The sequence below is a fragment of the Excalfactoria chinensis genome, chromosome 2, assembly GCF_039878825.1.
Source record: "Excalfactoria chinensis isolate bCotChi1 chromosome 2, bCotChi1.hap2, whole genome shotgun sequence".
Lineage (NCBI taxonomy): Eukaryota > Metazoa > Chordata > Aves > Galliformes > Phasianidae > Excalfactoria > Excalfactoria chinensis.
In genome coordinates, this window is record NC_092826.1 from 131,628,370 (window position 1) to 131,652,347 (window position 23,978).

Below are 23,978 nucleotides of genomic sequence, written 5' to 3' on the forward strand. Positions count from 1 at the left end.
TCCAGGAGAAAAATGGCAGGAGCTGTATTGCAAAGAAGAAATTTAAAAGAGCTTAAATTTGTTTGCTCTGAATTCATTTTCACATGTAGAAAGATGTATTTTCAAGGAATAAACTGTTTCTTATAGCAGCAAAAGCAAGCAGCCACATTTAAATGACAGGAAACAATTTTACAGAACAAATACTGATCTACGTTTGCAGCATATTAGCAAAGAAATTGAACAAGTGTTTTGTTAAGCATAGATTTTACTATAACCTGAAAAAAAGAACAGACATTCTCAGGGCTAAGATGAAGAAAAGCATAAATAAAATTTCCTGACATTATGAAGTGGGGGGAAAGGGATGTACACAGTGATTATAAATAGCAGAAAATATTGACAGCGGTGAAATATCAGGGAACTCTGTAGAGCACTTTTAGTTACCTCTCTGACTTGTATGAGCTTTAAATGTTACATTTAATTTGTAAACCTTTAAATGGGAAATCAGATTAAAGAGACTCAAAGACCTGAGGTTCCAGAAAACAGCCACTGAGTTTGATCCCAATGTCAGAACAAAAATTGCAGGGAAGTACTTCATATTGTCAGACTCGGAAATTAAATTAAAAATCAATGAACAGCTTTTATTCATCAGTTCAGTTTTTATTCACCACGTGAATATTAAAAAGTGAGTATGAGGAACTGTAGAAGCTGGAGAGTTTGTTCGATTAAAACTGTGCATAGCCTTTTCTGTTCTGAGTTTGCAAATATATATATATGTATGTATTATATGTATTTCTTTAAACCTGATAAAATCAAATGAGTGTTTTTTTGTTAGTTTTAAAAACTTATTTATTTATTTACTTTCTTACATACGATCTTTTGCTTTCCGAAGGAAAAGCTGTGTTTCTTGGTGGGAAAATCGTGATTTTTTTTTTTTAAGCCAAGCACAGCGGTTCCATCCCGTTTCCCACAGGACCACCCCAGCTGTTCGGCGCTGTTTTAAGGACAGCCCGATTTGAAGACAGCCTTCCTCCTCCTTACGTGTATGGAGTTTTCTCTGGTGTCCGCTTCCACTTGGGAGGTGGGCGCTGACACTCGAATCAGCTGCTGGCGGCGAGAGCTGCATTGTAATGCAGAACAAATGAGGGTTGGATACATGCCCTCATTGCATTCAGCCGCCACTGCTGCCACTTACAATTACAAAGGACAAGAGCAGGAGACACTTCAGCAGTGGGGAAGTATGACCTGCGAGCCGCAGCTCATTTTGCACTGCACTTATTCAATACAGCGCTGCCCTATAATTTCCTATAGCATTGTTATCTGTTAGCCGTTTACACAGTCACACCTTCATTATGTTCCCGGTTGCCAGCGCTGGCTGCTTGTCACATCTATTGATTGCACTCGAGCTGCAATTTGCATGGATCACTCGTGACTGTCCTCAGACAGGCTGATGTCCCTTGCAGGGGCTGATAACCCTTATAGGGGCTGGTATCCCCAGGGGCAGATATTCTTTTACAGGAACAGACGCCCTTGAGAAGAACTGGAACTCCTTGTGGGAAATGAAACCCCTTATAGAGACTGATACCACTGCCAGGGACCAATACCCCTGCCAGGTACTCTTACTTCTCACAGGGTCTGATAGCAATGCCAAAAACTGATGCCCCTTAAAGGGACTAATGTGCCATACAGGGACTAATATTACTTGTAGGAAGTTATATCCCTTTATAAGCACTGATAGTCCTACTGGGAACTGAAAACCCTTATAGGGTCCGATACACTTTAAAAGCATTGACAGCCCATGTAGGGACTGATACCCCTATGAGAACTTATTCCAGGAAATGATGTCCCTTTCGAGGGGGCAGTAAGGGAAGGTCATTCTCCCACACATCCGACTGCACTGAGCCGTTGGAGGATGGAAATTGAGCAAAACTTCTTGCTCTCTTTCCCTGGATGGAGACACTAACTGTGAGATTTTTGAAGGGCAGAACAGGTTGCCAGAGCTAGGAGGGGTTTTTGCTCAGTTGCCCACAGCCTGCTGGAGCACCTCTCTGGAGTGAAGAAAGGCAGGGGCTAGGGGCTCTGGTGTGCTTCTTCCCGCAACTGGCAGTCACAGGCAGCGATCCCAGCTCCCCCATCCACAAGGACCACAGAGAGACCATCCTTGAGCCCTGTAGCACACACACACCTGGCATGAATGAGTTACCTGTGCTGCCTCAACAATAGCTACAAGGAGCTAAATACATAAATGCCTCTGTTGGGTATTTCACGTTAATCTCTAGAATCATGGGGAGGGTGTTATTGTGCAAAAGCTGAGGAAAGACTGAGAAAGGAAGGGAGAATTGTATTAGACAGCTCTCAGTGCAGTCTATGTTGCAGTAGTCTTCCTCTTTCCTTGTCTTAATGAAGTAGTAACTGTACAGATTGGTCTGAGGATGTCTTCCACACATTCGAGTTGGTACACTAGCACTGCATGTATGCTGTGGCTAAAGTGCATTATGGCATGAACCTGGAATTCTGTGTTCTCAAGCTGCATGTATGTGTGAGTCTGGCTGTTGCAGGCATTCTGCTGGAACCAAAGGGATGTGATTCTCAATTCTGTTTGTGCTGAAGTCAGTAGTAAGAGATCTGCTGTCTCTGGCTCAAAGCAGGACTGGATCTGGTAACGGTTTAAGTGGGCGCACAGGCAGAGGACAAGAAGGTGATCAGAGGGAGCTGGGAGAAGTGTTAATTGGCAAGCTCCAGGAGGAATATAAATAGTCTTTTGAAAGGTTTGATGATTCATTTGCCCTTTCCCTCCTGTACCTTTGTGTTTCAGTGAGAGGTTTTGTGAGATTTGGGCTGCAGAAGGAAAGAATCCAAGCTATCTGAACTAACTCTGGCAGCTCAGACGGATAACAAAACCCTCACATTACTGCAGAGCAGGCAACTACGCAAACCCTTTCAAATCCTCTACACAAGTAGAGCGCAGATAAAAGCAGGCAGCAAAATGTTTCTGAAATTATCTGTGATGGAGTAAAATCATGCATCATTTCGTGAGGGATGCTGAATCAATGCTTATTACTAACAAGTAAGGTGTTTAAATCTTTCATTGGATATGGAAAGAATAGAAAGAGAAGGAAATGACTGAGATGAGCACAGTAAATTGTAACATGAATTTAAAATAAATCCATCCTAGTTATTATTATTTTAAATTGTAACGTATATATTCCCAATCATTCTCTATCTCTTAAGTTTCAGTTTATGACACTGGATAACTTACTGATCTATATACTTCATTTGCCTTTTGTCTTCCTTTTTTCTCTTGTTGCCACATACAGCACTTTAAGATGATACCAGTGTATCTGAAAGACAGACATTGTAGAAAAAGAATCTAATCCATGTAAAATGTTGGTAACTAAGAATTTTGTCATTGTTTTAACAGGAGTAAAATTAGATAACCAAGACTGAAAACAATAGCTACTTAATAGCTACTTTTGAAATTTAATTCTGAAAATAAGCCAAGTATGCATTCGTTTCATGTTAATTATTTAATAGTTTCAACATTAACTACTATGCATTTCATATTACCTAACTAATATATATTTCAGAAATTTTCACTATCTGCATTAATGTAAAATATTATAATTCTATTTACGATTACATCAAATTCAATTATATTATGCTACCAGCTTTCTACATACAGCTGAAATTGGAGTTGCGTTGGTTGGATATCTTCAGCAAAGTACTAAGCTTCTATTCCAAGCCACAAGGTTGTGAAAGTCATAATACAGTCCAACCACTTACCTCTTGCTGTTCCTGCAATACAGAGCAACATGGTGTTGCTTTAAAAATTTCCAGCTCAGGTCAAGGCCAAGGGAATCAAATAAACCCATGCAAGCGATAGAGTGCTGGGGTCTGTGATGGCAAGTTATCTGTATGGCAGTAGTACTGTGGAATGCCAGAAACTGAGCCAGGGCGAGGCATTTTGAGACCCCATGTAGCTAACATGGCATGTGCCTTCTGACCTTGAATAGTCATTGATAATTACATTTTCAAAAGGACTTTGAAAGTGGCTAACTCAAAATAAGACACGATTGAAAGATGTGCAGGGTTGGGCTGGGCTCTTCTCAGATAACAGCAAAGCTCGTCCTGGTAGAAATCACGTCACAAAATCAATCTTCCTGTGTGAGCAGAGGCACTAAAGCAGATGAGGAAAGAGAGAGAGGAAGAATCCTCCTAAAACTTCTTAAAGTCCTGACGCGCTCTGGGTCAGGCTATCAGCAAGAAACATGTTTTCTATCCACATTGTCCTCTGAGCTCAAGGAAACTATATCCTCAGCCTTCTATCTCAGTATGATTAAGGGGGTATCTTGTACAATAAACACCACTCTAAATTATGATTTTTCAATATTTGTAATTTTACCCAATATTTTTTATGTGAGTTGTTTAAATCCAAGAACAATGGTGAAGATAAAAGAGCAAAAAAGCTTTCTTGTGCTATTTCAGTATTTGCTGAAACTAATAATTCAGTGTCATATGTGATGATGTAGTGAGTCAGCAAACTTGAAATATCTCAAGGGAGCTCTTTGTTCTGCTATTTTTTTCCCACCCAGTGCTTCTGGTTGTCAACAGAAAAAAACATAAAATAAATTTTCAGATTCTAAATAAAGCATCTTGTGTATGATTCTAATACTTCTTGTTGTAAAAGAATGTTCTTCAACTGATTTTCCCTTTATAAAAGATGTAACAGGAAACTTGAGCATTTGAACAAAAGGATATTTATGAAACTGATTCTACAAGTGGGGGAAAAAAAGAAAATCAGTTTGCATATTTTATAACCATTTTGTAAATTATATTTGTGTCACTTCAACCTACCCCACATTTATTCTTCTTTTACTTTCAGAGTGGATTTACTTTCTAACAAATTTAAGAAAAAAAAAAATAGTAATTCATTTTTTCCCATTTTTAAGACAAAATCTACTTTCACTAATTGTGGCTGCTCTTTAGACTTGAAGTAACATTCAGTTCACCTATGGAAAAAGAGAAAGGTATTTCCACAATGTACTTGGTCCTACCATCTGGAGGCCTGTCTTTCGCCAGTGAGTGCAAAGAAGTGGAGGGTGACAAGATTCTCCATTTTGGACTTCACCTGTGCTGTCAAAATTAGGTGGGATGAGCTCAGACTTAGGTTTCCAGTCATGTGATTTAGCAACTGAATTGAAGTTGCATTTCCACTGATTCCTTCTGAACCTCTAAGCTTATCAGAGTTCACAACTGCCAAATTTGTTCAGAAAATGTCCAGCAGTAAGGAGAAGTTCATTATTTTAAAATAAATCATGTCAGTTTGGCTGAGCTTTTATTTGATGCAGCAGTTGTGTTTTAAGGCTTCATGAATGCTTGTCATTGTCATCCTGATGTAAAGGTGATATTTACTTGTATGACACACAGAAAGTAAAGCCTGAATGCAAATTCAATGAGAAAAACTCAAAGAAAGAGGGTGGAGGCTAAAACCTCAGGGTGAAGGACTCTATTAATTAGCATGGTAATTGACAGAGCCACTGTGTCCCTGGGGAACTGTGTACGAAGTACACAAAAGTAATTTTACCTGTTTCTTCTATAATTAAAGTTTCAAGATTCATCACTGATGGACATTTTGTGCTTCAGTACTTTTCCCTGAGGTCTTAAAATAACATTTTCCACCTCTATCTGTCTGTTGAGTATAGACTGGTCCACTGAAACATCCAGAGATACCAGATTGTTCTCTGGGAATTCTGGAGTAAGGGAGACACACCGTTGTCTCTGCCTCTCTTGACATCTCTGCTTTTCCTGATGCATGTTTTGAATCTGTTTTCCATCTCTGCTCAACTTTCCCTGGCTAGTCTGTTCAACCTGGATGGGGTAAATGTCATTTTCCTTCAGTGGTTCACTTGCTGAAAAACCCTCCAAGCCAGCATCCTTAGATAACTCTTCTTTTTTTCTGCCAACAGATGCTTCAGCACCTCTATTTTCCTGATGCCTACCGGGGATCAAGTTTTGGATGAAAGAAAACCAGTTGTAGTGCAGGGAAAATAAAATTAAGGAGGATTTGATGTGGTAGGTAGAGAATAAACCTGTAATAGCATTGACTGCATTGGATTATTTGTTCTCCTTATTCAAGATAATTCGAGGCATTTATTTTTTGCTTGAGAAACTGCTACTGTTTTCTCTGTGGTACTGGCAAATATTAATTTAGAGATGTGATTGCAGTTATACCTCCCTGATATTTCTATATCCACACTATAATATCATCTCAGTCAAGAGTTGGGGATCATATGTGTAAGGGCTGAACCAAGACACAAGCAAAAGATAGCATTTATCTCAGTAGTTTGTAGACTAAAAAATGAATCAAAAATTACAGGGAGAAATATGGCTTGCCATTTTGTAGAACATAGATGATGTACTGATGTACCTCTTGCACATAGATGACGCAGGTCATGCATTTCAAGTCTGCTAGAATTGAGACTTGATTTCTGACTGGTGATGTTTCAGTCTTACACCAATTCCATGATGATATTGTCATACAGCATGGACATCCATGAGAGGAGTTCTTGTAAATACAGAGATACTCCTTTTTTTTTTTTTTTTTTTTTTTTTTTTTTTTTTTTTTTTTTCATGTCTTTTTTTGCATTTTCCTGTTGCCTTTGTCTGTGCAATGATTTTATGTCATCTTAATAGGAAAGCCTTTTGAAAAAATGTGTTTTAAAATAATATGAAAAAACACAGTGAAGTACCTTTTGTAAAGCAACAGAATATCACTGAAGACTGATGAATATGCAAGGAAACCTAACCAGAGGTTAATGCAATTTAATGTACATCTCTTATACTGACTATTATTGTACCTTAGCCTCATCTACCATCACTAGCAAGGTCAGTAACTGTTGCTGGAGGTCTAAAGGAAGGCTATAATACTAAACAAATGCATGCCTACAAACACAAAATTTAGTCAAATTATACTTCTGTAATAACTTCTTTAAGCTCTAGCACGTTGCATTACTGAAATAATGCTGTACAATTACTGTGCTATACTATTTTTCAGTACCGCCTTATTTCTTTACAGTGCAGTTACTGCATGATTACTCTATAAAGCATTTTTAGAGTCCCAGAGAAGTTGGTTAAGGTTTCTCATGACATAGGCAAGTAGCATTCATTTTAGAAGATGGTTGAGTCTTACATCAAAAACTTTACAAGTCTTTGTAAGCCACCTAGCAGCTAGGGGGAGAATTTATTCATAGTGTAATTCTGGAAAATTTCCAAACTGGAAAGATTAGGGTGAAAAGTATATTGTATGCAAACATCCCCTGGTCGGTCATTTGAGATTTCCTTAATCCCCTGTGGTAAGCATTTGCATCCATATTTTACTGATGCAAAAGCTGTCAGTGCAGAGAAATGAAGGTCTTTATTTTTATGTCTGGTCAGTGTTTTGGACACTTCTTAGATGCAAGATTTCATAGTCTGTGGTAACTGCAGCAGGAGGGCAATGCTAAGTTTCAATTTCCTGCATCCAGCCTCCCACTGAGGTGGGTTGGGGACCCACCAGCGATAGTGGCACTGGTCCTACTGGCCCTGCTGAGGGCTGATCATGTGCAAAAGTGTGAATAGGTCAACAGGCTGCAACTCCTTGTGCTGGACAGCTTCTCTGCAACACAGGGAAGGTCCCCTAGGCAGATCCAGTGTTTCAGATGGATAATTCAAAGGATATGAAGACATAATGATTTTTCAGTATTTTGACATTTACTAGCAAATATTTCATAATTAAAAAAAATAATAATAATACTGTTTGGCTGTTGTATCACTGACAAATTCTCAAGCGCTCAAATAAGTAATACAGCTGCTTTGCTTTCTGAATATTGAGAAGAAGACCTGATTGGTAGAGGCCTTTCAGACAGTCTGTGATCCAGGTAATGTCAGACACAAACCAGGGGTGATCAGGCTGGGCCAGGACAGCAACATCTGAGGGCTAAATAGGGATTCAGACATCTTTGCTTTGAGGTCACTTTCATCATTCCACGTTTTCCACGTTTTGAGTTAGTTCACTAGAAACAGAAAAACCTGATTAAAATGAAAAGCATTTCTGGTGATGAAGTGTATGTCTACTCCCCTACAGACTCAGAACTATTGAGATATGTTTTAATATGACAATATTAGACACCTTTCAAAAAGTTGTTTCATACTCATCCCCAGCAACTGCTGCTGTTTGTACATGACATGTACAGACTTACTAATTACATTGATTTGCAGTCTTTGACATCCAGGCATGTTCCCCATTAAAGAGAGCATTGTTGGAGCAGTTTTGAATGTTTATCTTTTGTTCATCGGGAGCTATAATCCTTTTAGTATTGTCTTAACATCCTGGAATCCAACACCACAGATATTTTACATACAAGAAGATTCAAAGCAGACAGACAGAAGGATTTGCCTGCAGTAAGGAGTTTATCTGGTAAACTTGATGCACTCAGTATGGATCCATATCCTCATTGCTTCATCACCACCCTCACTGCTTCATCACCACCCCGTGATGTTAGTCCCAAAGCTAAAGTGGCTTTTGCTGCAAACAGCCACACCGACAGCTCCTTGTAAGTAGGGCAAGAGTGGATTAGTGCAGGCATTTTGCGGCAGAAGGCTCAGGAGTCTCACCTGCGCAGCCACACAATTGCATTTCTGTACTGCTTTAATGCCCTTGAGCTCTGTTTTGTCTTCCAGATTCTGAAGGACCTTACTCTTTTCTCCAGCTACCATGCAGAAGGTAGCAAAAGCAAGCAGAAATGGTGTGGGGAGGATGGTAGAAAAATGGAGCATTGCTGCTACATCCTTTTCCTCACCCAGGAGCCTGTAGGACCCCTCTGCCTATCAGCAGCAGGTTACAAAGGTCTCAGTGATGGCCTGCTGATCTCAGCATCCACTGCTCCTTATAGAAGGGGTGGTGCAGCTGGAAATTATGGGATATTACAGCCAGGCATTCTATCTTCCAAGTATTTATGCATATTCCGGGATGTGCACAGACTGGAACTTGCTTCTGCTGCTGGCTGTGCTGCTCAGCAGGACCCTTTTTCTCTGGGAGGAGCATGCATTGTAGATGCTGCTGCTCTCCCGTGGAGCATCCCTGGCATGCCTTAAATGCTCAGCCCCATTATTAGGCATTTGCATTTCTAGAAGTTCAATGTAGTGTTTTTTTTCTCTTAAAAAATAATAATAATAATAATTAAATTGATTTCACACACAATTTTTGGAGTATCATGCCACTGAAAAACTAAATTAAAGCTTTTATTCAGGTTTGGATAACCTTCCTAAAATTGTGTTCTTCAAGTTGTTTATCTGATCAATACGTTGCTTAAATAAATGTGGACTGCTTTTTTCTCTTCATGCATTTTCGTTTTTCTCCATTTCTGTTAGTGATCAACTCTACGCTGGTTTCCTGAGAAATGGCAATATGTGACAATCTGCAATTTAGTTGCATATCCTGGTATCCAGTTTCACACTTATTCTCCCCAACATACTCTCATAGTCTCCATCAATACTTCAATTAAACTATTTGGACTGTTCTTAACACTTCGAGAAAGTTCTCTGAGAGAACTTGAGTGAAGAAGTGGAATGTCACAGATCTGACAAAGCTTGGATTCCTTACTGGGCTGTTTCCAGTGCTGAATGAAGAGGAAGACTGAAGAAAAGGAATATTGGTACTGGTGTATGGGCTGGGATGTGCTATGATGGATCACAAGAGAAGTCATATCTCCTTAAACCAGATAGAAAAAAAACCTTTTACATCAGAACTTGTACTGTAAGTCCTCCAACTTGGCTGGTTCCCCTAAACTTGAGCAGGTGTCCATGCACTGGTGTGAGGTGCACTTCTCTGCGGGCTGTAACTTGAGGTATGTAAAGCTATTGTCTTTAGTATTATGAAATGCCTCAGCTTGAAGGTGAAAAACATAATGGCCTCCCCAGCCCATGGGAATGGGTGAAGCTCTAAGCTGCTTTATGAAAAGGATCATGAAATACTACTGAAGGTCATTACCAGGACATGCAGTAATAGCCACAATTTCTGTGGGTGACTCAGACTATCAGATGCCTTGGCTGCTAGTGGCATGAGCACACAATGGGAAAAAAAAAGGGTATTATTTTATTGTTTAGCTGTTTTTTCTGTCTCACTGGTGCTGCTTTTCTATTTCCTAGATTGAGCCTATGTCGCTGCTTTTGCCATAGCACTTGAAATCATGTACACGTTTGCCTAAGGGTAGATTCAGACTGGTGATGGGAGTGGTGATCTTGCACTGTTGTTAGATAAGGTGCTGAACAGGACACCACTAAGTGGAAACAGTATTTTCTTCCATAGTGGACAAGAGGAATAAACACAGCACACCTAAAGAATTCTGTTGTCTGTAGTTGAGCGCTACTCAAAGTAATTGCCCTTCACTTCAGCTCACTTTCAAGAGGAGTCCTTCCACTAATGTGACTTCAGCTGTCCCATGCCTTCAGCAAACCTGTAACCAGCCATGGAAGGAGCTGTACTACCAGCACAGCTCAGCTTTGCAAATGCTGTGCTGATAATAACTGGCCTGCTCAATGAGTGTGCCTGGAATGGAAAGCATTTCATGAAATTGCTAGCGCTGAAAGATAGCTTCTGAGAATTGGTAAACTGTCACATTTTTCAGGTTGGTTTGGTAGCATGCCTTATCTAGGGACTGGCAATGCCATCTAGACAGTCTATCTTCTTATATTTCTGATTTCCTGTTCCAGTCATTTTGAGAGTATAATTATAAGTTATCAGAAAGAAAACTTTCAGAAACTTTAAAGCATTTGTTGAGCTGGAAGCCATCCCTAAGGATAGGAAAATGTTCTGGGATGCTCATTTTGTTCCTAATTGGGCCTTGCTTCTCATTTGGATTCCTAATGTAAAGCACAGATTGGTACTGAAGCACAGAAAACTAAACCTGGTTTCTAAACTGAGTAACTTAAGTTGCAGACCAGACAAGAGTTTGATATGCAGTTGAAAGTGCAACTGAGTTTTGCTACTTCTCAAGCAAATGCAACTGCTTCATTAATAGATGAGAGTCAGCTGTGGTCTGAGCATCAGAAAACAGAAGGAAAAGGGGAGAGTTGGTGGTTAAAGGCTGAATGCTCAAGCAAAAAATAAAAATAATAAAATAGTAATTTTCTCTCATTTCCTGGACACGATTGTTTTGTTTTTTCCTGACAAAAAGAAGCTTTCAAAGAGATGTTTACTTAAGTTATGGTTCAAAGGTTTGGCTCTTTTGGGTGATGTGTATATTGTAAAAAACTACAGCCAGTAACCTGTAAAAGCCATGCATTTAAAAGCCTACTTCCATGTAGAGTTTCCTGAATTACATCTGACATCCAAGAAATACTGGGACAAATTCTAAGGCTCTCTTAAGTTAGCTTATAAGGTATGGGGACCATTTCTTTTTTGTACTTTGTGCTATGCCACATACATAAAACTGAGGTTACATGGGGGAAAAGCAGAACCACTCCTTGGAGGATCCAAGAGGCAACACCACTTTGGTACGAGTGTGTGATCCAAATTCTTGGCCAACTGAGCGCTTTTAGAGATGATCATGGAAATATTTTTGTTTTTTTAGTTAGAGAAAACCGTGTAACATGTAGCTCTGCTTAATCCAAAAACAACAGAGGACTAAAACAGCCAAACACAGAGGGTTTCTAATAGCTGGGAGAGTTGCAGTGGCAGTGCTTAGCAGCGGGAGCTGGGTAACCTACATTCCAACAAGAGGAAGTTTTAGATTAAAATAGTTCTGATAAACAGGGTTTTACTGTGCTTCTCCAGCCAACCACAAATAGAGTCAGCACTAATGATGATATTAATTATTTAGCATAGCGGGTTTTTTCTTGATATTCTTCTGTTTTCCATTCACCGCCTGTGAATCCAGATACATATTTTTAACTTAGATAATAACTAAGGAGGGAAGAGCACGGAAGCTGTAGGTCCCCTGTAACTTAAAGTAGTATCTTATCTGTTGCATATGCTGGCTTTTTCTAATGAACACATAATGCTTTGTAGTCAAGCTTTTTAGAGAAATGCTGTTGTCATCTTTCCTCCCCATAAAAGCCCCTCTGCTCCCGACACATTAATTGCACAGTTGCCTAAATGAGGCACTGCAGAGCGTTAATGTATCAGTCTAAGCGACAACAGACTCTTCACAGAGCTTTTGCCCTTGATTGTGAATTTAGCGGAGCACATACCTTACAAATAAGTGGAGATTCAAGGGGAATCGCTACACTTAGCCTCCCACGTAAGGCTTGCAGATCAGGGATCTTTCGACAGTAACTCATACTCTTTCTCTGGAAACATTAAGCAGCTCAATTAGCGAACTAGTTAATAAGCGCTTGGTTGAGGAAGACAGCAGCAGCGTTTCTGCTCCGCTGGAAGCAATGTTCGGTTGTCCACATGGTGTAAAGAGAAGACAAAAAAAAATAAAAAAATAAAATAAAATAAAATAAATAGAGGAGAGAGATAGAGAGAGAGAAATGAAGAAAAAGAAAGAAAGGGGGGCTTGCGATCCTGTCTGCAGCATCCCTCCTCGCCTGCCGCCCCTCAGGCTTCCCCCGGAACGGGCGGCAGGACGGGGCCGCTCAGCTCGGCTCTCTGCCGGGAGCCGGGCAAAGCCGGCAGCCCATGGGGAGAGGAGTTTGGGGGCGAGGGCTGGCGGAGCTGATGTCAGAGCAGGGCGGCGGGAGCGATTGGGCTGCAGGAGACTTTGCAGCAGCAAATCCGCCCCCCCTCCCCCCCTCCCTTTCTCCCCCCCCCCACCCCCCATCCCCGCTCGGCTCCGCACCCCCTCCTTCACTCCTCGCGCTCTCCCTTCAAAGCGGCCGGGGCCGAGAAAGTCGCAGAGGTAACAAAAGTAGGCACGGGGCCGGAGGAGCCTCGGCGGCTGCCCCCGCCCCCGAGGACCGCACGGCCGGGCCCGGCCCGTCGGGGCGGAGGCGCGACCCCACGCCGGGCAGCGCCGAGCGAGCGGCCCTCCCCTGCGCGCTATAAAAGCCGCCTCCAGAAAGAGAGGAAAGTCGGCGAGAAGAGCATCGCGGCGCGGTGCCTTTGCTCTCAGGTACGAGCATGACATCCGTCCTCGGCGGCAGCAGGGCGTCGGGAGGGCCGAGCGGGCAGCTGAAATGCAAGTCCAAGAGGAGGAGGAGGAGGAGGTCGAAGAGGAAAGGTAGGAAGAATTTTGTTTCTTTTTCCTTTTATTTCCCCCCTTCTCCTTTCTCTCCCCACCCCACGCCTCCCTCTGCCCGGCTCCCGCCCGCACGCTGCCGCACGCCCCGGCTGCTCCTGCTCTTCTCGACTCTGGATGGCGCCCGCCGGCACCGGCCCCGACGGCCGCGCAGAGGAGGCTGTGCCTTTCTGCCCCGCAGGGCGAAACGGGGACCAGAGGGACCGCCGCTCCCCCGCCCTATTGGCTCTCCCCATCTCTTTGTTCGGGGCCGCGGCTGAATCCCGCGGCGATGCTGGCGAGGCGGAGCTGTCCCGGGTGCTGTCCCCGGCTCCCCAGAGTCCCGCCGCGTCCCGCGGTGTCCCCGCGCCACCCGGCAGGACTTGCCCGTGTGGAGCACGAAGTTGTGCGGAGCCTCTCGGCTGTAGGTGGTGACCCCAAAGCTCTCTCTCTATATATATATTTTTCTTTCCTTTTTTAGATAAAGTCCACCAAGTTTAGCTATTTTTGGTACTGCTCTCCTACCCCCAGTGAAGAACCTTTGCTAGGGAAGTACTAATTGTCTTGAGAAAGTAAAGCTACAGGATGTCACTGCAAACAGGGAATATGCCCTAGATAAAAGCTCTTCTGAAGGCTGTCCTGTTTTCTCCTGTAGAGAGGATGACACACTACTGCCCGAGTTCTGATGTTTCGCCTGAAAAAGTCAAAGTTAGCAGACTGTGAACACTACAGTAATATGAATGGATACAGGAAACAGTGCCAGTTGCAACACATTTGGATACAGCGATGCTAACTCCTACTATTTATCTGAGCAGGAAAGATTCCCCAACCTGTTCCTTGTCACAGTTACAAGGGGCTGACACAACTTTAAGCCTGTGAACTGAAGCTGATACTTCAGCTACAATATTTTTTTCTTCTGATTTTAGGAACTCTATAGAGCACATTAGCTAACAGTCTTTTAATTATTGACGTGTGTTAAAGCCAATAATCATGTTACTGGATAACTTTATAGAAATGTTGAAGCAGGTTTTGTGTGATAACAAGTGAAAATGGGTCAGATGCTGAACTGCCACTATTTCAACTTTTGAGAACAGCAGACCTGCAGAAGCATTCATGCTTCTGGTAATTGTGTTGTCTTGACTTGCTGCTCCTCATCTTTAGCATGATGTAACATCCAGTGATAAAGAGTGTTTTACCCTGCTACAGTGCAAATATTAAATTATGAAGCAAAGGGAGAGCTCCTGCACTCATGTCTTTAAATCTTTGTGGACTTCTTTATGTTTGTAAATGTTTGAGAAAAGCAACTTTTCTGGGGGTTTACAAACTTAGCCTAGCCTTAGATACCCTGTGCTTGGCCAAGAGAAAAATGTGGCCAATTATCCACACAGTGGAGAAAAGGTGCTTTGTTATGACAGAAAATCATAAGTGTCGATTTTCTTTCTAAGGAACAGACAGAAACAGGGATCTCTTAGTAATACTTTTATTTTTTCTTTCTTCTGCTTTGTTTATTGCTTTGTTCTGCTAAAATATGGTGGAAGTTGGATGTCTTTAAACAAAAAAACCCTGCACAAAATAAATGACAAACTTGCTAAATAATAACTTAGTAAATGGCAGCTATTTGCAGAACAAACAGCTGGATGCCACTGGCATTCTAGAAAGTGTTTCTCTGACCACTCTCAGTGTGAATGTGCATGTGAAGAGTTTGTCTTCTTATTCTTTCAAACATACTGTTGTAAGCACTTTACAACCAGGTAGTTACTATACAATACTTGCTTTAGGGAGAAATGCATGTTTTTGTGTTATTTTGTTTTTCTTTCATATATAACCACTGTGTATATTCTTAAACAAAAAGGAAATACACATTCCTGTGAATTTATGCTGGCAAAATTCCTCTAACTTGTGGCATGTCCAGTATAAAACCTATTTGTTTTGACTATTATGAAATCTCATTTATTCATCATATATTTCTATGTCTTTTTTTGATGGTATCTAGTGCAAAGGTGTTGTTTAACAACTAGCTCTCCTGGAGGTTCATCAAGAAAATGTTTATTAGGCTCACAAATTACTACATCTTCACTGAAATTAATAGTGGCTGCACTATTCAGCAGCTCTGATTATTTAATAGGTTGTGAAAAAAATCCTTTCATAGAGTTACAACTAAAGCACTTGCCTTTAACAGTTCTCCAGTACCTATTTTGTTATCTATAGCAAAAATACTTTTAAATGATGCTTTAAAATGTGTAAGTACACACATATATTTAGACAGACACAGATATCTCTGGACACGTGTATACAAAGAAATTGTTCTTGTTTTATGTTTAAATGGAGCAGTTTCAGAGTAAATAAGTGAAATTTCCTCTCACACCTCCACTCCTAAAGGAGGTGAGCTCTACATATTACTTATACAATTTTAATAAGCACATTACATTATATATATACAGATTATATACAATCTGTACTTAAAAACAAAGTGAGACATCATATGGAACATCTAGGAATGCATAGCAGTAGAAGTAGATATCATTCTCTATTTAATAGCATTATTTTTCCTCTTCTATTTTATTTTCCATGGTTTTAGTCATGTTTTTGTCCTCAGTGCGAATTATAAGTTAGTTTTTCTTTTCTGGATATTTGCTTCATTCTCTGTAAACCTGGATGCTCTGCTTTAGGAGTTTCTTGGGGGCAGAAAGCAAGTTCAAGCAAGGAGAACAAACAACATCCTTTGAATAGCTAAGTGTCTGTGTGTATTTATGCTAAAAAGAAATACCAACAAACTACAACACAAAACAATAGAACTCATGTGCTGTGCTGGGAAACACAGAGAGAGAATTTCCATATATGCAAATTGAGAATTGAAGACACTAAGTGTGATTCCAGTGTACAAAAACATAGCCTGGTAATTAATTTTCATGCACCTAATTTTTAGGTACACGAAATCCAGCAGACTATTGAGTATAAATATCTTGCCTTGAAGCATTAACATTAAATGTCCATTAGATATCATATTCCAAGTATATATTTGCTCAGAGATTCCATTCAGTTTTACGCTGCTTGCGGAAAGTGTGTTAAAAACACTTAAACGGTTGGATATTCACAGCTTTTGTTAAATTACTGCAAGGGGGAGAGGGGGGAATATTTTGTCATTTACAAAATAAATGTTTAACTCTGAGTGGGAAATAAACTTCTTAATTTCTCAAAGACCTAATGAAAAATAAATGCAGCTGATTGCCAAAATATCCACAGGCTAATTTTGTGCAATAGCAGAAATGGATATTTTATGCTTCTCTTTTTTTTTATTTATTTATTTTTTTTCGTTTTGATATATGTGTATGAAATGACCAGAAGTTAAAAAACTCTGACTAATGATTTAATGAAATCCATTCCAAATTTTAGGTCTTTAGAGAAATTTGCTGGAGATGTGGGTTCTTATGGTGTTTTCTCCAAGGTTTTGAAACATGGGCAGAATTCAGTGCAGCGGCCTTCCCATGTTCTGTGCAGATTTGATAGTCTGTGGTACCGATTTTGAAAAGCAAGCTTGCTTTCTGAGATAAATGATTAAAAGTGGACCAAACAAAAGCAGAGTTGCCATTCACTGATAACACTGAAAAGGCACACTTTGGCAGCTTCCATTAACTTCTTAGAAATCAACACAGAGAAACTAAATATGAAATGGATGACTGAGGATATGCCACTTCTTAGTTATTTTCTAGCGTAAAACAACAAGCAAGCCACCTCATTTGCAATACCTTTTTATAGAGCTAGCAATTAAAATTAATTATAGGGAATGAGAGGGAATCACATATCCCTTATGTGGTGGAAAGCTTTGTCAGGGGTTGTTTATGATAAAATGGGATCTGAGATAAAAACAGACAGAATAAACTAAGTAAGGGCAGCAAGAACATGAGAGAGACAAAACGATTGTGAAACGAAATTTCATGAAAAATTAATGAAATAGAAAGAGTGTTCTGAGGACAGAGGGAGGAAACCAGCTTGGTTCTTCATCATCCTGCAATGCCAAAGTAATAAATGAGAGTGTTTCATCTCTGCGAGGTTCAGGGACACAACTCTTTCCCCACAACAGGATTGTGTCGTGCTTCAAGATGTGTTCCGCTTATCTCATTCCCTGGCAGCTTGAGAGGAAGGGACTGGATTTAGTGATAAAATTAAATTGATTAAACCTTTATCCATCATCTAATTTGGTACCTTTCTTTTTTCTTTTCTTTTTTACTATTACCTCCAATTTCTAGTGATCCGTGTAATGACAGCAATTTGAGATAGCATCAAGGACATTAGCTACAATGACTGAACTTAAATTTAGAATAAAAATATGGGATTCATGAGTCCATATCTAAATAGCAGACAATTAGGTTATAGCACAGCTGTATCTTCCTAGCAACAGCACATAAGAGTGAGAACAATAAAATGGTGTGTTTTACTTTTAGAGGGAACAAAATATTTTGACTTTACCTCCAATAGTTAATTATGTAAGCAGAAAAAGCAGTAACACAAATGTTGATCAGATTGTAAACGAACAGACACAATTATAGCCATTTTTGCCTTTTTGAACACAGAAATTTAGTCAGAGGTTTTGCTTTCTTCAGTAATGATGCACACGCACTGAAAGGTAGTGGCAATGTATATAGTGATGAAAAATGCTTCAACACGCCTTAAAATTTTGTAGCTTCTCTGTGATTTGTACGGTGAAATTCTCCCATAAGGTGATTCTTTACAGCTTTGCTTACAAATTCCTGTTTAAGAGATATTAACAGAGTTTGGAAAATACTTAATGGCAGCCCTGTATGAAGAGCTACCTTACAAATGGAAAACCCTGCACTAAAAATTAAAGGTCACATGAAATTGCCTTGTGAAATATCAGAGGTACCAAAGGTCCATGGAAACATTTTCTTAGGTTCTTTCAATTCTTTTCAGGTTAGCGAGTTGCATTAAAAAGGCAAGCGTTAGAATATCTGTCTGATCTTCATTGATTGTACTACTTGTGAATTACTGCTGTCCAATATTGCCTAGGTTTTGCAAGTAGTAATGAACCTGAATTGATCCTCATGTTCACTGCTAACTATCTCTACAACCTTTCAGGCAGTTTACCGTTTTTTCCCATGTAAACTATTAGTTATCCAGACAAAAAAGCTGATATGCATCAGTAGATACTTTATTCTCAAGGCATTTGTGATGAACTTGACATTTATTTGTGTGTAAAACTGCCTGGTTTGCCTGCAAATCATGTAAGTTCCAGCAGTGCTTACATTTCTTCTCTGACTTTTGTTTCCTGGTGCATGAATTTTAAACGAAGCAGCCAACCCAGAGGTGTTCTAACAGCATGTTGCGTTATGTAATATATTACAAAGACCACTTTGTTAACTGGTAGAAACAGCTTGTCAGCTCATACTAATAGGCAGCCCTCCCTGAGTCATAAAATAACCAAATTTAATGCCTGAACAGAAAGCATTTAAATGGACAGTGTTATCATTGTTGTTCAGTTGGTCTCAGATTTCTTGCTTCTTAAAATGGATTTGAAATATGAAGGCATATTTTGGGGCTTTGAGTTAACAATGTCTGTTTGAGATGAAGGACTGGTTGTTGCTGTGGATGGTTTGATGGAAATCTCTGCTAACCAGAGTTAGTGTGGTAATGAGGGAAGCACGGAGCAGGGCAGGATGCGTGAAGAACAGGGTGGCTAATATTGAGGATGTTATGGTGTCATTAGCGAATGAAAGGTATATTCTTGCAGAGTGCTTTCTGCCTCATCTGGCTGTTCTGGCTCAAGAATGTATACTAGAATCATTGAGGATTCAGAGGCATATGGCAAAGGGATTAGAGATGTGTAAAACTTAAGCAGAAGAAAATTGATGAGATTTGTATTGTTTACTTTAGAGATAAACATAAGAAGGAATACAACAAAACCATATTAATGAAGGAAAGATTACAAATAAAGTAAACTGGCTACTCTGATTTATTCCTGATTTATTTTTTTTACCAAGACAAAAGCCTTTAAGGAAGCTGAATTTCAGCACATTTCAAAGGAGAAAACGACTTTCTTCTGAGACAGCACATAGCTGGCCTGTGGGACTCACTGCTTCCAGGTATGAAAAAACAAAACTTACATATGTGTAAGGAGAGAAGGCACTTGATTAGATCAGCTGAGAATAAAGATAAAAAGTTTGCTGCTCACTTCAGTGAATGCAGTTTTGGGCTTTATTTTGGATGTATCAGGAAGGATTTATTAGTTTGCTTTTTAATACGAGTTCTGAATCTTCTTATTCAGGAAGTTATCTCACATGGACTAAGGGGAAATGTGGTTTGTAGATGGTTTATTCCATCATGGCCACTACTGGGCTGGCATTAAGCTGCCTCCTTTATGCCTTCCAATACTGCACGGCACTGCTGGAAGGAAGATCTATTTCCTTGCTTTTCCTGATGGCTTGTTCAGTTCTTCCCCTTTCTGTTACCACTCATCTCCCTGTACATAAAGACAGACCAAAATTCCCAATCTCCTTGATTCCATGGAGAGTTTAGAAGGATGACAAATATTAATATCTCTCCCTCCTTCTTATTCCTTTGGAAAAAGTAACAAAGCAGTGGGATATTGACAATGAGCCGTGTAACCACACGATGATTTGTTAAGTGGAAGAAAGCCAGTTACTGATGTGACTGTGAGGGCACTGCTGCAAGATGAATGCTGTGCACGGGAGATGGCTCCTACAGACAGTGGTTGTCTTTGTGCTAGCATGGGATGGAGCTGTACCAACCATCACATCCCATGGTGCAGCCATGCCATATATGAGTGCTGTCTGACACCTACCATATATGACAGTGGTGCTTCACATGCACTTTAGAAAGCAGGGAGCAATAAGCAGATCTCAGCAAAGTACTTCTTGGGAAATGGTGCTTTTCATATTTTTTTCCCCATTTTTACATCAACCTCAGGAGTTGCTTAAATTTATCAGCAGTCACCTTTCTCTGCCTGCTAATGAAACATTGGCATGAAGAGTCAGTGTTGCTGAGAAGCGTAGGGTGAAATAAGTAGTATTTGATGGACATTTTATCGCCATCTCCGTAGAGAGATATTTACACACAACTAATTTTATGCGACTGCCTGTATCCCATCATATGCAATGGCTACTTGTTCCTTAAATAGCAGGGTTTAACAAAATGTTGGACAACTCTAATAATGCTTGCCTTTGTGTGTAAGGCCTGATGCTCTGCCCTTGCTTCCAGTAAGATTATAATTGAAACTCCTCCACATGATTGGGGGGTAGAACTGTGCTGCTATACATATGTGTATTTGCACCGAAACTTTTGTACAAAATAGGGACACTTGTAGTCTTCTCTGTCTATCTGTGTCTAAACAATGAGTATACTAAGCACCACGTTCTGTTACATAATGTATCTCAAAGCCTGTAGAATCCCACGAAAATATTTTCTTTAGGAACTTTTATATTAAGCTGAAATTTTGTTCAGAGATGTAAAGATAAAATCCATTTCTAGCTTGTGTATATTTGTGCAGATCCATCCATACATTCATGCTGTGTGAATTTGTAATTTTGAATACATGGGCATACATGTAAACATTCTCTTAAGATTTCTGTATTATCTCCATCTGTGTAATACCAATAGTCTTGTAGACAAATCACAAAGACACAGCTGCGTAACAATTACAAGATTTTTTTTTTAATTGCAAAATAAATAAGTGAAAGAAATCCCATATAATCCAGATTTTTTGGGATATTTCTGTGTTCTATTTTTGTTCATATGTCTTCTGAGTAGCTGAGTAATTCAGAATGGCAAAGACAGAGACACTTGCGCAGGAGCCTGTAATATTCATGTCAGGAAACCCCAAACCTTCATCAAAAAAGGCGGATTTGCTCTGAAGTTTGCTTTTGTGCTGATCTTTCTCCAGCTGATTTCCTTGGAAAAACTGTCATAGCTGCGAACAGAAGCCACCTTGAGCTGGTGCTCTTTGTCACATCCATGCCAGCAGACATGGCACACAATGCCAGGGAAAAATGCCTACGGATCCTTCGGCAATATTTAACTTTAATTAACGTTCATTAGCTGATTTCCAGGCTGTAATCTTGCCTCCCTCATGCCAATCATGAATTGCTGTTTATGTGCTCACATGAATGGCAATTTTGGGCTGTGAGGGGCAAAGCTGCAGTGGTCTGGGTTGCCTCCATTGTTGAACAGCACAGATAGTAATTAAATTGGAGCTCAGCTCTTGTTGCTTGTGGATGGAGGAGTTTTAAAGATGCAGTACAAAGAGAGGCAGTTCTCTGCTATCACTGACAGCAGGTCTCCTCCAGCTGCAACTGCTGCAAAGAGTATTGATTGATCTGTGTTTATCATTTATTTATGCTAAAGCATCTGATGCGCGTCTGTAAAATCTGTTATTTCTAAAATCGAGATATTTGGCTCGTTTTCAAACCACATTCACAAAAAACAGCTTTTGCAGATGTATGGCAAAAGTTCCTTTACCCAGCGCTGTACCCTCAGCTGAAATCCATGAGCACAAATCATTTGATGATCTTTTTTTTTTTTTTTTTTTTTTTGGATCAAAAGTTTCATTGTGCAAATGCTTTAGATTTTGTACACAAACAGGAAGTAGGAATATACAGTGTTCAAGCATAAATTTAAAGCATTTCTAGTCTTCAGAACAACTCAAAAGCAAGTGTTTCTGGGGTAACTTCTACCTTGACTATAATACTTTAGTTCTACATGTTTGCTTTTTTAAAAAAGAAGAATTTTTCAGTTCCTGCATGTTAACGTATGAAGTGTAAGTTATAAGGTAGAAAAAGGAAGTACTACACAACAGTATCTCAGTTCCCACAATGTAGTTATTAGGTGTCAAAGAATAAATGGGGGGAGTTTTAAAAAAAATGTACACTGATTTTGCTTAGTCTGAAATGAAAAAGCCCTTGGCAGTTGAGCGGTGTGATCTGTAATAGATGCAGCTTAGCAGGACACTATTTTTTAGATTTGCCAGCATAGGTACAATTATAAGCAGGTGATACACTGCTAAAATGGTTCAAGGTTGGAAAACACAGACAAAAGTTTTCTTGAAGGTCAGTTCTTAAGTAAGTTTACTTTTTCATGATGCAAGACACATTGAACTAATTTTTGCCCTTCCTTTTGGATAACCCCAACTCACCCTCACCAGCAAGGACTCTCATTGCCTAGAGCCACTCAAACACACACATTATGGCACCACATCGCTCAACACTGCCACAGTGGGACTTTGCTTTGCCAAGGCCTGACTCCACACATAGCCACCCCATGGGGCTAGTGGGCAGACAGAGTTATCCTTGCCACCACAAGCCTGCAGGGTTTTTCACTTTACTTCTCTCTGGCTTTTACTTTATTTTTTTTATTTTTTTTTCACTTTTTACTTTATTTTTAGATATAGACAAATGCATGGGAATGGATTTTTCATAAATACGATCTAAATTTCATAGCCTTTATTTCCACTGAAAATCTTAATTACAATACCTATTGTGTAGATCATCAATTTGGGAAATGCACATTCTCCTTGGAAGACCAGGAGATTTTTTCATTTAAGCTGCGGCCACTGTAAATTGGCTGTACCATTTAATCATAAGGTAAATCTTTGACTAAAATATGGCAGATAATTCTATGTTTTTTTTAAAAAGCCGAATAAAAAGCAAAAAGCCTTGTTTTCTGAATCCAGAAAAGTAATTCTAAAAGTTAAAACAATTTTTAGTAAAAAAAATCTATTCCCCATGCAACATTACTTTAGCTCATAAAACTCCAAGCCACCATCAAGAATCTTTGAAATGAAATGAAAGCAAGAAGCAGTAAATTGCAGATTATTTTGTGTCTTATAGAGCGCTTTTTATAAGGGGTCTGTGAATTAAACACTGTAGAAACCATCTCCGTCTTTTACATCAATGATTAAGATAACCAACCGCAATGGTTATAAAAAACTACTCTTAAATTAACTCTGAATGTTTGCTACCCTGAAGATCCATGTGTTTATCACATTTGCATTTTCTGAATTTGATTCACTTTTTACTGAAACACCTCCACGTCTTGTCATTATCTCCTCACATGTATCCTCACTTTATTCATACAAATTATAGAAATGAATGTACATGACTGATTGGTAATTGGATCAGACTCATATCTCACAAAAGGTTTCTGAGGTAGCGTGTGGCAAAATCACTTCCTCAGTCAGGCCATCATGCTCAGAAAAGCAGTAAGGAGTGAGTAACAAGATCTGCATACAGATACACAGGTGCTTAAATTTTCTGTGGAATCAGAAAAGAAACAAGAAGCTCTTATTGTTTACCTAAAAAATTCCACATATGAAGGAGTTTCTAATGCACATGACTGTTGAAACATATTACTTAAGGTCTAATTCTGTTTTACTTCATCTAAATTGATCCTAGTGCTTGCTGGTCTGAATAACTGTTTCTGTGACACTGGCATGTAAAGCTGCTGCCTGTGCCATTTAGACAAAAATGGGAGATAGCAAAAAATCAAGATGTGGGGCTAAGATTAATTTTCTAATCACAATGGTAGCAAAAGCAATGTTTGTAAGCTGTAGGGTGGAAGCAGTGGTTTGTTAATCTCAGTCCTGACTCGTTTGATTTCTGTTGATTTTCCCTGGGCCCTGGGCTCTATTGTGAATGCTGGTGTGAGGCAGGTATCTGCCTGCAGCCTGCAACAGCACATGAAATTCCATCTGCCATTGCCCTGCGTTTCAGCAGGTATCCATGAATTTCTGCATTGGAGAACAGGTGCAGATAATTCACTGTAACTTGCACAGCA

At 39.8% G+C, this 23,978-nt stretch overlaps 1 protein-coding gene across 2 annotated transcripts in view; it reads left to right on the forward strand.

The window, feature by feature from the left end:
• The first annotated feature begins 12,959 nt into the window (after positions 1-12,959).
• ADARB2 (adenosine deaminase RNA specific B2 (inactive)) overlaps positions 12,960-23,978 on the forward strand; it is a 294,939-nt gene continuing 283,920 nt past the window's right edge. Inside the window, exon 1 of one of the 2 annotated variants that reach the window (XM_072329374.1) lies at positions 12,960-13,178. In XM_072329374.1, the coding sequence (XP_072185475.1) occupies positions 13,079-13,178 (100 nt within the window). In that variant the 5' untranslated portion in view covers positions 12,960-13,078. The remainder of the gene's footprint in view (positions 13,179-23,978) is intronic. The other variant, XM_072329373.1, reaches the window with a different exon arrangement.